General features: G+C 43.8%; 1 protein-coding gene across 3 annotated transcripts in view; it reads right to left on the minus strand.

The window, feature by feature from the left end:
• GPR155 (G protein-coupled receptor 155) overlaps nucleotides 1-15,301 on the minus strand; it is a 38,836-nt gene that overhangs the window by 3,397 nt on the left and 20,138 nt on the right. For all 3 annotated transcript variants that reach the window (XM_035135019.3, XM_035135034.3, XM_035135026.3), the window contains exons 5-15: nucleotides 14,340-14,495; nucleotides 12,995-13,078; nucleotides 11,649-11,769; nucleotides 10,671-10,755; nucleotides 10,487-10,577; nucleotides 8,821-9,034; nucleotides 8,390-8,497; nucleotides 5,537-5,670; nucleotides 4,313-4,408; nucleotides 3,653-3,717; nucleotides 2,376-2,510 (exon numbers count right to left, since the gene is read on the minus strand). In XM_035135019.3, the coding sequence (XP_034990910.3) occupies nucleotides 2,376-2,510; nucleotides 3,653-3,717; nucleotides 4,313-4,408; nucleotides 5,537-5,670; nucleotides 8,390-8,497; nucleotides 8,821-9,034; nucleotides 10,487-10,577; nucleotides 10,671-10,755; nucleotides 11,649-11,769; nucleotides 12,995-13,078; nucleotides 14,340-14,495 (1,289 nt within the window). The remainder of the gene's footprint in view (nucleotides 1-2,375; nucleotides 2,511-3,652; nucleotides 3,718-4,312; nucleotides 4,409-5,536; nucleotides 5,671-8,389; nucleotides 8,498-8,820; nucleotides 9,035-10,486; nucleotides 10,578-10,670; nucleotides 10,756-11,648; nucleotides 11,770-12,994; nucleotides 13,079-14,339; nucleotides 14,496-15,301) is intronic.

The following is a 15,301-nucleotide window of genomic DNA, read 5'->3' on the forward strand; positions in this document are numbered from 1 at the left end:
GATTAAATTCGTAAGTCGAGGCACCACTGTATTTCCAATAACACAGTGAGAGAAAAACTACCCACGGTTGACTTGTGATAGTGAATGTTTCTGCTTATCTTGTAAGGAAGCATGTGTTAGAGAGTTAGAGTAAGCCAAGATGACCAACTACACAAGGCAGCAAACCAACGTAAAGAAGGAACCCCTCAGCATTTTTATTAAAACGAAGAGCAAAATTTAATTTGGATTAGTGAAGTGAAGCAGAGCCAACACACAAAAGTATGGAAGAAGAAGAAACAGAAGAGGGCTGATGCAGGACATTCAACTGAGGAGAGAGAGAGAAAACATTAGAAGAAAAACACATACATGAGAAAGGATCGAGAGAATGCACATATTTCATTACGGTATGGGAATAAGGGCACTCTACAAATGTACATACTCAAAACAAAACAAAAATAGCATTTCGTTTCAGAACTTAAAAAATAAAATAAAATTCAGCAGAATTGTCTTAAGTTGTTCACTCAAGCCATCTTAGGCATTCCCAAGTACTGTTCTAAAATTCCTTTTCAGTATATATACCTCTTATCCCAAAAGACAAAACTTTTTTGGAAATATGTAATCCTGAACAGGAAACCTTACTGTTGATATCTGAAAACACAGTGACAAACACAGCTTTCATTTGGGACAGGGGTGGGAAACTTTCTTTCAGGCCAAGGGCTCCAACACCCTGATGAAAAGCTGTCATGGGGGCTGCATTCTCATAGTGGGCAAGGCCACATAAGATATAATCATACACCCCTAACACCACCCACACACCCACCCACACAGCTATTGCCCCATGGACACAAGATCCTATTTTCTCCAACACCCTTTCTCAGTCCTGACTGTGCAGGTGTGCATTCTTAAGAAATGTAAATTCCTTTCTGCTGAGATACCCCCCAGGCCCCTCTACTTTGGTTTCCTTGCAGCTGATCTTGCAGAGTTAGAAGCCACAATTACACACTTTGGGACGCATCCAAGTCCCCTTCCGCTAATTTGCTGCTTCTTGAATGAATCCCCACTCGACCTGGGACTTAAGGTACATAATAGGTTTGCTTTCTAAAGTGATTAAAAAATACACCACCAAGTCTTCCAAGAGTAGCATCAGTAAGAACTCCATCTGATGGGAGTTTTAGGCCCAACATTTCTTGGTTTCGTGCACTACTACGTGGAAGACAACAGGTTAGAAAACAGTAGCTTCTTCCACCGATACTTTTGAGCTCTTGCCATTAAATGTTTGTAGTTCAAATGTTTTAAATAGACTTTCTAATGGTTGCAGCTTCTCTATTGATTGCACAAAATGGAAAGGGTTTGGATTGTTTGCAGTTGCCTGCTTGAAATCAAAAGGTTTGGAAAAGCTGATTCAACAGTTAAAAACACTGACTAGGCGACAAATGGAAAACGACCTTGTAGAAATAGGACATGCCTTTATAACATACATATCAGAAACCGATTCCAACATGCAACCTCTGCCAATGCATGCCAAACTGTGGTGGGATATATCTGGCTGAACTCTTTACTTTGTTCTCAGGAGGGGAGGGGTTATATTTATTATATGGGGATTTTGGGGGGGGTTATACTGGAAAATTAAATAAAAACATTTATTAAAATGTATTTTAAGGAGATGTAAATTGTTTTTGATCAGCATGTAAAATGATTGGCTATAATTTGAGCCTACTAGCATGATCTACTATATATTTTGGAAAGAAGTTTGTTCTCTAGAAATATAGACGATCTTTTAAGATATCATAAGCAAATGTTGTATGATGGTTCCTGAGACGAAGGAGCAGATTCTTGTCCAGGTTTCAGGATACAAAAGGATGCCATTTTGAATCAAGAAGACGCACCAAACCTTTCAAGACAGCACTCACTTTAATCACTCATTTAAAACAGTGTTTCCCAACCAGTGTGCCTCCAGATGTTTTGGGACTACAACTCCCATCATTCCTGACCACTGGTCTTGCTAGCTAGGGATGATGGGAGTTGTAGTCCCAAAACATCTGGAGGCACACTGGTTGGGAAACACCGATTTAAAAACTGCACTGAATTTTTGGTTCCTTAGAATCCCTCAGCAATGCCAGCCACTTTCTACTAGTCTTACACTATGTTAATTCAGAAAAAATAATCGTGAAAATGATTTCCTGTCATTTTGGTTTAAGACCAAGCATACCTTAGTCCAGGAATTAGAAAACAAAACACAAGTCTAGAGGCTTTCACATGCATATTTAGTGTTATTTGGAAGAGTCTCCAGCACAAAACACTCAGAGATTAGGACATCAGAACTGATTGCAAAGTGTACCCATCGTCCAAGTATAGAAATAGTTTGAATAAGTCTTTACATTGATATACAGCCCCACCTTCTGTCTTGGACAATGCTCCTTACGCACATCTCTTTGTGGTAATTAACAAATTGTTGGCACGTCATTCGGATTTCCTCAGGTACACTGGATACCCTGCGCTCGGCTGTCCTGTTACCCCAGAGGAATTCAAACCTGGAGAGAGAAAAAGTCAATCTAAAACAAATCCACTGAAATACTACAGCAAATAAAAAGAAATACCAAATAGGAACGCCTTATTATAAATATTTACGTACATTATCTTTCTATTATGTACAGATGAGTTATCACATCAGGTCTTTCAAAAAAAAATAGTTTCAAGGGAGAAGCAGTATGGTAATTTTTGTTTTGTTTGTGCATGGAATAGAAAACGGGATGAACAGGTGTGAATTTCTGCTCCTGAATTCAAGTACAGTCGTACCTCGGAAGTCAAACGTCTTGCGAGACGCACATTTTGGCTCCTGAACACCACGAAACCGGAAGTGAGTGTTCCAGTTTGCGAGTGTTATTTGGAACCTGAACATCCGCCACGACTTCTGATTGGCTGCAGGAGCTTCCTGCAGCCAATCGGAAGCCATGGCTTTGTTCCCGAACATTTTGGAAGTCAAACAGATTTCTGGAACAGATTCCGTTTTACTTCCAATGTATGATTGTACCCTTTGGGCTGATTTATACATACTTGTTCATCATTTGGGGACTATAGCTTGGATCCTAAGCTGCTCTGTTCGTGTAAGGAGGACAGCAGCAATTTGTAAACTCCACCCCTGCCCATCGTATTAATATCTTCTACCATCCTCAAGGCCCCCCCCCCCCAAAAATCCCATAGAGCGGATTCACAGGAGTAGAGGGCCACACAGAGAATGAGTTGAAGAGAAAGCCCCATTCCATGTACAGTGGTACCTCGACTTACGAACGACTCGACAACCGAATTTTTCGACTAACAAATGGGGGTAATGGCTGCGCGCTTACGAATGTCTCGACATCCGAAAGGAAACCGTGGCGGTTTTAGATAGGGATTTTTCGACTTATGAATTTTTCCGTTTCCAATGCATTCCTATGGAAAATCGTGTTTCCAATGGCATTTTTCGACTTACGAATTTTTCGACCTACGGAGGTGCCTTCGTAACAGATTAAATTTGTAAGTTGAGGCACCACTGTATGTGAATGTTGCTTTGTGAATGGTACAAAAGTTAAGAGGTGCACGGAGGAGGAGAAGGCAGAAATAACATTAGTTGGAGGTTAAATCTGAAAGACAGTTGGCATTATTAACACATTCATATACTTATTTGGAAAATTACCTCCGTTTGAATGGAAGAATAATAAGATGTTTGTCTAAACCAAAAATTCCAAAAGAAATGAATCCCTGAAAAAGAAAGGATTGTTATTATTTTGAAAAAGAAACATTGATAAGTAGACCATTAAAACCAAAGGAATTTGAAGGTATCACAAGACACTTTGTGGCTTTTATTTTACTTCAGGCTATACGCACACAGGCTATACACAAGTGTGTATGCGGTAACAGCAGCAGGAATTGCAATAAGTGCTAGTACAAATACCTAAGTTACAAGTTAATGACTACTTCAATAATGTGCAGTGATTGAAATCTACAAGCCTTGATGACAGTCACCTGATAATGCTGAAACATCCATCCATCCTCTGTCTTGGTGACAGATGCTAATCTGTCTATTGGAAATGAGTATTTTCCCCTCCCTTTAAAAACTGGTACAGCAGCCAAGAACCCGGTGCAACTTGTCAGAGCACATTGACAAAGTGAGTGCTTTCAACATAATTTTCATCAAGTTTATAATAAGCAAAGGAACAAAGAGGGGGCCCTCCCCCACCCTTCCTGGCAAACTCTTTTATCCCAGTCTTCTTATGCATGCTAACTGGGTTCAGTAAGATGTTGTCTCAATCAAGTGAACATAATATCAGAGATGTGATGTCAGAGTCAGTATTACCTGACCAAAATTAAATACAGCGCAAAAGAATTGTAGTTCCACATAGAGTCTTCCAGGTTCTTGGTTGAACAACCACCACAAACAGCTGGATAAATTCTGGGGGAAGACAAGAAGGACAAATATTTTTATAGCTTCACATTTGTGTGTGTGTGAATTTTCTTATTTTTATTGCCATCCACTTTAGGGCTTGCAACGAGGTGGAATGTACATCTGTTTAACAAAATGCTTTCCCAATGGAAAGCTCCTAGTCATTTGTCTCTGTACTAATATAGTAAAGCCATGGGTTGTATGTATTCAAAGTAGCGCTAAGGGGGAACTGTCCCATCAGCACAATGAATTGTCTCTGCGCAAGAGAATGTCCCCCCCCCCATGCACCCTCTTAATCTGGAGCAGATTTGGATATGGTGGGGCACATAGGGGGAGCCCCACTGTCCAAGCACAACTCATTCAACTTACACAACTATTTGATCGAGTACCATGCCCCAAGAATTTAAAAAAATGTTCATTTCACTAAATACACAGCTGATGGAACAACCAGCCCATCTCTTTATCACTCCAATGCTACCTGTTGTTATACCAACAGTTGAAAGCATGATAGGAAAGCATGACTACAGGTGTGGTAGCCTGTTTCGGAGGTAGACAACAGGGTGTCCTTCAGAGGTTGTTAGACTCAACTCCCATTGGTCCCAGTCAGCAAAATCAATCAATGGTTAGGGACAATGTAGCCCAGAACATCTGAAAGGTGCCATGCTGGCGACTCTCTTGTGCAATACCTCTTCATTACACCTCAACAGATGGCTTATCGCTATTTAATGCAGGTCACTTCAGACATCATTCCATGAAAGGGGATTTATGCAATGTTCTTATATTAACACAACTAAGAAGGAGTAGATAGGAAACTGACTATACCACATCAGACCATTGGTCCACCTACTGTGAACTCTAACGCTGTGCATTGCTGAGGACCTCTAGAATTTCGATGCAAAGGCAAGTCACCTGCTTTACATGATTGTTGTGAGGATAAGATTGGGGGTGGAGGAGAATGATGCACTGAGCTCTTCAGAGGAAAGGTGGGATATAAATGCAGCAAATAAAAAATGCTGCATAAGTTATAATGGCATTGATAGCTCCCCTCCCTGTGCTGACTTCCCTAAACATTGGTGTGAATCAATGAACTAAAAACAGTTATCAGAAGAGGGAGAAAGAAAGAAAAAAGCAATTTACAGCAAAGAGGCCCACAATGAGAAGCAAGCACAGCAGCACATGTCTAGCCAACTGCTTGTCTCCAGTTTGCAGAAGCTGCTCTTCCTGGACCAAGGCACAGCTCTGAGAACTGCATGGACTTAAACACCGATTCGCTGAAAAACATTAAAGTGTGACATATGTTAGGTTTTTCATTGAACTGTTTTGCTCAATTGATATGTAAATACTGCATTGATTCCTTGCAGTATTCCCCCCCCACTAGAGAACATGAATCAGAAAAAGAAACTAGGTCCTTTCATTTCATTGCATTCCCCACCCATTATCGCCGCTGCCATTTGCTTGTGAAGGAATATATATGCTGCTTGCTTCAAGGACTTGAGTTTTGACCCAGAGAACAGCTACCCTATTTGTGTGATCTCACAAAGAAACACTTTACTACCCCAGCTCAAAGCTCAGGGGCAGTTACCACTTGAAAAGCTTAAAACAGCATAGCACTAAAGCGATTCTCTAGAACAGGCTTTTAATCCAACATTAAATTTCCTGGCCAGGTGTGGGGAGAAGAGAAACGAGAAAGGAAATACTGGGACTAAAATACCGACCCACGATGCTTTCTACATGGCGTAGCCTTACCAAGCTGAATATCAGCATGCTGGCATTTTCTTTCTTCAGCCCTACGTCAAATTCCATAGTGTAACATAACGTACAGTGGAACCTCTACTCACGTACGGAATCCGTTCTGGAGGTCTGTTCGTGAGTCGATCCAGGTCGCTGGTAGAAGCGCCATTCTGCGCGAGAGCATTCGGCAGCAGCGCCGTTCTGCGCATGTGCAGAAGGCAGAAGCCGCTTCTGTGCATGCGCGAATCGCGGCAAACCCGGCATTACTTCCGGGTTTGCCACAGTCGCAAGTCAAATTGTTCACAAGTAGGGGTGGTGGTAAGTTGAAGTTCTACTGTATTAGAATTTAGGGTGGGATTTGATGAAGTTGTATGCAGTGGGGCTCCCCCACAATCTGCTCTGGAGGGTTGTGCGAAACCCCTGAACAGGTTTACAGGGCACACGGGGGATAGGAGGCAGGAAAGTTTCACTGCACAAGTGACAAGGCTTCCCCCCCCCCCCCCGCAGGAACCCTGTTCCAGCACCATTGCTATTATAAGAGAACAAGGAAGGCGTTCATGGCGAGTTATGGCATCTCTTTTTCTAGAAAAATAGCACCAGCAAGTGGACCTCGTTTCTCATATGAATTCCACTTCTAAAGCTGAATTCGGCATATTTATAGAAAGCGTCAAAAGTTCTTGACCGCAAAAATCATTCCTGCCACCAGATGGCAGCAAGAGGTCAACAAATTCCCATACAGGGGACTTGCTGCAGTTGAACCCTGAATCCCTTTCTGCTGCCAATCTTAGCAGCAATAGTCCCTGCTAACATAGGCGAGTAGTTCAAGAGGCCTAGGCTCCTTTCCTCTTCCTTACTTGTTAACCAATGACACACACATCTCTCCAGTCAAGTCGTTCGCTGTGCCAAAGATTATGCTGCCCTTCTCAACAAACAGGTGAAATCGCACTTATTCCTGCTACTGCTTCATTTGTTGTGTGATCCTCTATAGACCCACAAAGAACGTAGGGAGTTGCTGTCCCCAAACATCCATCTATCCATCCCATATAAAGCCTCTTAGAATATTCTCTGAAGATTGTGGGAGATGGTGCAGAATTTTTTTTAAAAATGGCAAAAAGGTAAAGGACCCCTGGATGGTTAAGTCCAGTCAAAGGCAACTATGGGGTTGCAGCACTCATCTCACTTTCAGGCTGAGGGAGCCGGCATTTGTCCAGACAGCTTTCCAGGTCTTGTGGCCAGCATGACAAAACTGCTTCTGGTGCAATGGGACACCGTGACGGAAACCAGAGTGCACAGAAACGCCATTTACCTTCCCGCCACAGCAATACCTATTTATCTACTTGCCCTGGCGTGGTTTAGAACTGCTAGGTTGGCAGGAGCTGGGACAGAGCAACAGGATCTCACCCCGTTGTGGGGATTCGAACCGCCGACCTTCTGATCGGCAAGCCCAAGAGGCTCTGTGGTTTAGACCACAGCACCACCCATGTCCCTATATGCAGTGCCTGTATACTCACATGCAGAAAGTGCAAATGGATTAGTGGGATGATGCCTTGCTTTTCCAGCTGTCTCAAAAGCAAGCTACAGTTCCTCCCTGCCCCCATTCTAACCCTCACCCAAATTGTAACAGGAGGCAGTGAATGGCTTCCTGCACCCCTACTGTCAAAAGTCACTTTTGGGCTGATTTGTTTTTTCACTCACTGGAAATTAAGCTTGCTATCAGTTTGGCCAGTTATCATCAAATAATTTCCCGAGACCCGTGTGGCAGTACATGAATACAAAGTAGTGTCGTATGTAAACTTCGGGATGCACGCGCGGCAAACCCGGAAGTATATTTTACCAGGTTACGCCATGCGCGCATGCACAGAAGAGGAAGTTGCGTAAACCTCGGAATCTGACCGGACCTCCGGAACGGATCCCGTCCGCAACTGGAGGTACCACTGTACGCACATGATGCTCTGAAGAAAAAAAACACACAACAAGCAAACTCAACCTTAAGAGCTCCCCTTATGTATTAACTGTGCAGCTGGAAGTCCACGCATAGAAAAGGGCAACGGCCACTGACCCTCTCTGCCCTTCCTGTGCACAGACCCCCCCTTCACGGGACTGATATGTGAAAAGGTTTGTTACTTGAAATGTGGGTGATGTACTCTCGTCCCTGCACATGCAGGCCTCTTAATGAAAACATGTGCAATTTCACATGCTTCCGTTTAAAAATTTTGTAAACAGGCTTGAATGACACAGGATACTACAGTTGTGCTTCACCTGTCTCAATCGATGTAGTGCAGTTATCGCGGGCACTGCTACTACTGGATCCTGGCTCTCCTTCAGAACAGCATAACCTTCTATTCGGCTTTTGGCACTCACAGCACCCTAGAGGGAAAATGGCAGATTAGAAAGGTGTCTACTTTTCTAGAGGGTATTGTGACAGCAATACAAGGTTATGCTCTTTTAAATGGGCGTGCAATGGGTTTGCAATTCTACTGCAGTAGATTGAGGCACGCATTCAGACCTCACTGCCAAGGTGAGCAGGGGATCGCAAGTAGCAATGTCTACAAGTTTAAGTGTGGAACACGCATGCCTGGGTTGAAACAAAATGGAAAATAGCTCGCCTGGCAGAGGCCTTAATATCCCCTATTGCTGTCAAAGGTAACCAGTAAGGATTTAATACTTCTTCTACTAAGGATTTATCATACCTCTTTCCATTGAAGGGTCCTCCAATGAACGAGAAGAAGTGTCTGGAGATCTACTGCACTCGTTAAATTCCCTTTCTGTTTCCTCTGTTTGACTGTGTTGGGAATCCTGGGTCAACACCTCATAGCTGGCTTCCATTCCAGATCTGTTCATACACATGAGTGATACACCCGATATCAATATGCTGATGGATACGATTACTGCTGTGATAATCATCTGCAAAAACGGGGGAGGGGGAGAGAGAGGCAGGAGTTCAGTAGGTCCCTTGTCATTTGAAAGAACCTATGCGACCTATGGACACGGGTGGCGCTGTGGTCTAAACCACTGAGCCTAGGGCTTGCCGATCGGAAGTTCGGTGGTTTGAATCCCTGCAACGGGGTGAGCTCCCATTGCTCGGCCCCAGCTCCTGCCAACCTAGCGGTTCGAAAGCACATCAAAGTGCAAGTAGATAAATAGGTACCGCTCCGGCGGGAAGGTAAACGGTGTTTCTGTGCGCTGCTCTGGTTTCGCCAGAAGCGGCTTAGTCATGCTGGCCACATGACCTGCAAAAACTGTCTGCGGACAAACGTCAGCTCCCTCGGCCAGTAAAGCGAGATGAGCGCCACAATCCCAGAGTCGTTCGCGACTGGACTTAACTGTCAGGGGTCCTTTACCTTTACGCGACCTATGTGAAATTCAGCATCACTGTGTCTCTAGAATACTGAATAAATCAAATGTTATTTGCTTATTCAAGGTTTTTAAAGTCAAAGGCTGGGAACAGATGTTTGTACTACAGTACAAGTCGCTTTTTGAGGGGGCGGGAAGGGAACCAAAAATACTCACAATAGTAACATTCTGTTTGCCACACACCTATCTCAGCTTTATTTAGAACTTCCTGCTGAAACCTGTGCCTCCTCTGGTTCATACTGTACACCAGATGTCAAGTTTAATGTCGGCTTCGCAACTTCTCAAGCAAAATAATCTGATCCTCAGTACTTTGCCAACATCCCCTTTCTCTAAACCAGCACCACACATATAATTATGTCAAGCATATAGAAATCTCGGTTGCTAAAATCTCTCCTCAGTTATTGCTTTAAAGGGATGCAGTCAATTGTACATCTTGTTTCTTGGAAGTTGTGTCCCCCCCCCCCCGGGAAAAGTGAATCCAAGATTATAAAGACAGAAAGTGTATAGTAGCGGTGGGAAAGCCTAAGGATGAGGGGCTGAACAAGGCCCTCCAGGTCAGGCTTCCTCAACCTCGGCCCTCCAGATGTTTTGAGGCTACAGTTCCCATCATCCCTGACTGCTGGTCCTGCTAGCTAGGGATCATGGGAGTTGTAGGCCAAAAACACATGGCGGGCCGAGGTTGAGGAAGCCTGCTCCAGGTCTTCCAAGCAGTCACTGTGATTCTCCTCAGGCCATACATCTCTGCCCTTGTTTCAATACTGCTTGAAAAGCTACTTGCTTGCCTGGGTAGAGTTTTGTGCCGTCTGGCTGGAACGTAGCTTATTGTACAAAAAGGTAAGAACTACATCAGTTACGGCACCAACTTTTGCCTTATGGCCCTCTGTAAGGTTGCCCACAAGGCACCTGGGCTGAAAAGACATCCCTCCCCTGGAAGGCAGAATTCACAAACACTGACTATGGAAGGTCAACTATTAAAAGACAGGAGCGGAAGAACATCTATACCTGATCTTTTCCATAAAAGAATGCAGAATCAATGATGTTATCCGAGCGTTCACCAGCGATTAACAGGATTCCCACAATAACAGACGGGATGCTGCAATGAACAAAAAACCAAGATGAACCACACAGGTCATTAGCTTCTGGCTTCCTACATGTTTTCTCAGTAAAGAGCCTCTGCACAACATACCCCCAGCCAGCTATAATGATAAATCCAACAGGGATCCTTATGGCTTCTCTTCTTTTCAAAAGCAGCAGAGAGAAAGATAAGAAACCTGATAACGACAAAGTTTGAAACTCGGTTTATTTCTTTTTAAGGAAGCAGCGTTCCCCTCCCCACCCAAAGTGGGATGCCTCATCCCCTAATAACCACCGAAGGTATTAAAAAATAGGAAGCAGGAACATAGGAAGATGCCGCACACAAAGTAGACCACCTCGACAGCTCTGTTGGTAGAGCATGAGACTCTCAACCTCAGGGCCAGGGGTTCGAGCCCCACAATGGGCAAAAAATAAATAAATCCCTGCATTGCAAGGGGTTGGACTAGATGACCCTCGTGGTCCCTCCCAACTCTACAATTCTAAGATTCTATGAAAGGCAGACCAACTCTCTTTAGACAGGAGTCTTCTCATCATCTCTATCTAGAGATGCAGAGGTCAGAGCCCCAGGATGCAAAGCATGTGCTATGGCTCTTTTACTGGTCTAGCACAGACTTCTAACATATGCAACAATCCAGCTGGCTGGATAATCCAAACTAGGAAGTAAGCTAGCGACTAACAGAAACAAGATGCAATCCAGATAAATTCCCAGCTCAGCCACGGACTCAACTTAGGTGGGTTTGAGGCAAGCCACTTTCCTACTCAACATCCAATCTGCAGCATAAAAGTTAATACTGGCCCTTCCTTACAGGGATGTTGTGAATATTATGATTCTAATATGTGTGATGTAATTTGCACACTGAAAGCGCTATATGAATGCAAAGCAGGAGTGACAGGGGTGAGGCTGGACACACCAGGGGGGAAAAAAGATTGGCTCGCCTTGGAAGAAAGAAATCGTACAGACCAATATCGCAAAGGCGCTATTAATTAAGAGGGGAAATAACTTGCAAGATCACCGTAATGCACGTGGAGTTGCGTTATGGATACCCCGTATTACTGCTTTTTAGCTTACCTGTCCACAAATAAGAACTGTAAAGTGAACTGTACAGGAAGATGAACACAAGGATTTGCAGAGTGATGCTTCTCTCTTTAATAGTGAAATTCCACATCACCATTCCGACGCAGGCTACAAACTGAAAAGGTAAAAATCAGGTTTATTTTTAATTCACTTTAGGGTTGCCATGCAATGGAAGACATCTCAGAAATTAAAATTCACGTAATTAATGAACTGATTGATTAACAGGCTAATTGTAGCTTTCCCTTTGCCCTGTTACTTTGGGGTGGGAAGGGGAAGAGGTGGAGCGGTTTATTTCCCTTCCATGGCCTATAATAGAGATAGTATGACAAAAGAGCATTATTTTATTTTAGATTATACCATGCTTGTGCCGGAGAACACATAATTTTGGAAGAGGCATGCTTGCCCCCTGTTGTCAGAAGGAGTAATGCCCCTAAGACAGGGTGGGGTATCTCTCTGTTGGGTATCCCAGCAGGCCAATCTTGGCTTTCAAGGCCATTTCCCCCAAATGACATTCATCCGCCCATCAGCTGACATTACTTGCAATGGGTGCCAGGACAGGGTTTTGTCCTGCACTGGCTACATGCACTGTTTCTAGCAGACGAGCACAGAAATTTGCACATTCAGCTTGCAATATTGTGAAAGAATCAAGTTTGCACATACAGTGGCACCTTGGTTTACGAACTTAATCTGTTCCGGAAGTCTGTTCTTAAACCAAAGCGTTCTTAAACCAAGGCATGCTTTCCCATAGCAGTGGGAGACTCAGCTTACAAATGGAACACACTCAACAGGAAGCGGAACATGTTCTGCTTCCAAGGCAAAGTTCACAAACCAAAACACCTACTTCCGGGTTTGCAGAGTTCTTAATCCAAGTTGTTCATAAACTAAGCTGTTCTTAAAGCAACGTAATGTAATGCTTGGTTGGGGCAAGGGGAATTTCCCCAACCCCTCCTTTTCATTGCAGGTGCCTCTGAAAGATTTCCCCAAGTTTTTCTCCCCAGAGTCTCCTATTCTACCCAACTCTCAGGGAAAACTTTTGTTGGGGTACGCAGAAAGCTGCAGTGGAGAATTCTCCATGCAGAAGCAAGTGAATGTATCGATTTATCTATCATCATTTATATTCTTCCATCATGAACACAAAGCAACATGCACCGGATTTTCAGGTTATCTCATATGAATACATTACATTAGCCAGGCCTACTTGGTTTCACTAAGATGGCTGTCAGTGGCACACACCTTCAGAGCTTCAGCAGAAAACAAAACACCTCCTACTTATTACTACTTTCAAAACCATCACTTTTACAAGAAATGTTCCAGATGTTTATAGTGTACATTATACTGACCTGAGCAATGAGTAAGTTAGTTGTAAGCATATGAGGAAGCTGCTTGTATTTTTTACTTAGAAGAATAACACCAAGGGACCAGATCTGAAATACAGGTAAGAGATTCAAATTTCAGTTTCCTTACAAAGAATGCATGCATGTGTTTGGTCAAAACCTGTGCCTTGTGAGGGTCAGCATTCCGATTTTTACAAGCGAGTTAATTATCAAGCCCCTTAAAAATGTTCCGTTTGCTTAACAGGCAGAAACCACCACCAACTCCCGACATGCTTAGCAACCCGGTCTTGTCCAATCAAGAGATCAAGATTTTCGTTTTCGTTTCAAGCACAGAAGACTTCAGTCTGAAATATCAAATACCCCGAAAACAAGGATTCTGTAGATAGAGCTAGGTGTTATGCAGTTTCAATGCAGCTTTTGCAGCCTTTACCAAAGGTGCCATGGGCTTTGAAGACACTCGAACTCAGGACGCAAAGAAGAAACGTGGTAAGAGGAAGGCACGCTAGGCAAATCCACACTGCGATCAACTCCCGCCCGGAAACCAATGTCCCCACTGTGGAAGGACTCGTGGATCCAGAATTGGCCTCCACAGTCACTTATGGACTCATTGTTGAAACTGCGTTCATGGAAGACACTCTTACTCGGCTACGAGTGATCGCCAAAGAAGAAGACCCCCTTCCCCCACACGGAAATATTCATGTAGTTTTCACCCACAGGGTATAAACACATGGGCTGTATTCAACGTAACACCAAGGAGATTCCTCTTTTGAGCAAGCAGAAATTCTTGCACTGGCAGACCTGTCTCTCCCCACTGCAGGATACTCTGTAGAGTTCTCCTGACCCTCCTGAGCAAGACTTGGGGAGAGCACAGGGGGAAGTCTAGCAGGAATCCTTGGCACTAGCTTCTGCTGGCACAAGTTAGTTGGACAGAGGCCACCCCACCCCCCCAAATACAGACATATATATGAAAATGTAATTTGTGAAACAGTCCTCAGTCTGGAACAGCAGAACACAAGAAGTGCTTGGTGTCTTATTCACAAAACCGGAACATCCATAGATATGCCTGTAAATAGGGCTGCCTGTAAAAAAATCACCCCATCAATTTCAAGACTGTTTGCCATTATCACAAGCTTGTTAACGTTACAGGTAACAAGAAGGGTTACAATTTCACATACCCCAAATTGTCAGCTTCTATTAACCTGCAAGTCTTCCAGCAACTGGCTATGGTAGAAACTGAAAACCCAACACCGTGCATGTTTACACTGTGTCAGGCTTACATGTTTGCACATGCAGGCTTACGTGCTTCATTTCCCACCCACCCCCTTTCACAATTCAAAAATGTAAAACTCACCAAAGAGACAAGACTGACGATACTAATATCAAAGCTAACAGTTTGGATTGCAGACGCCAGTCTAGTGGGATCCATAGATGGGATGGTCAACAGCCAGGCAGAAACATACATGATGGGAGCAGAGACAAAAGTGCTGATCACCATACCAGAAGTTATCTGCAATCAGAAATTAAGGTGACAACAAGAACATATGACTTCAACTGCAGATCAGGAGAAGAATATAAATGGGTGAAAACGCAACTTTAATGATGTGTGAGCTTCGTGGATCAACATGATCTGATGTGATTTATAAAAGGAAAGTATTTAGCAAGTAAAAGCCTGCAACACCATTTAATAACTAATAATCAAAATCTTAGTAATATCAAATTTGTACTAAAGGTTTCCAAGGGAAATATGCCATATTAAAATACACAGCTTAGTACAAGAACCATAAAACAAACAATATACAGTGGAACTTCTGTTTTTGAGCATCTCAGAAGCCGAACAATTCGGAAGCTGAACACCCGGAAGTACAGCCATACCTCATGATACGTCCGCTTCATGTTGCGTCTTTTCAGGTTACAGACGCGCCAAACCCAGAAGTCCTGGAACGGGTTACTTCCGGGTTCGGCGTGTCCGTAACCTGTGCGTATGCGCAGAAGTGCTAAATTGCGCTTTGCGCATGCGCAGAAGCGCCACATTGCATCGCGCGCATGCGGAGATGTGGCGCTTCATGTTGCGGCCTTTTCATCTTGCGAACAGACCGCCGGAATGGATCCTGTTCGCAACATGACGTACCACTGTAACTGCTTCCAGTTTTGAACGCGCCTCGGAAGTCGAACGGCTTCCGGGGTGCGTTTTTCATCTTTCCCCCATTGACTTTGCAGCCAGTCCACTGATCCTCGGTTTTGGAAGGTTTCGGAAGTTAAACGGTCTTCTGGAACGGATTACGTTCAGAAACAGAGGTTCCACTGTACAAAACA

Source organism: Zootoca vivipara, chromosome 1 (genome assembly GCF_965207765.1).
Source record: "Zootoca vivipara chromosome 1, rZooViv2.hap1.1, whole genome shotgun sequence".
Taxonomy (NCBI): Eukaryota; Metazoa; Chordata; class Lepidosauria; order Squamata; family Lacertidae; genus Zootoca; species Zootoca vivipara.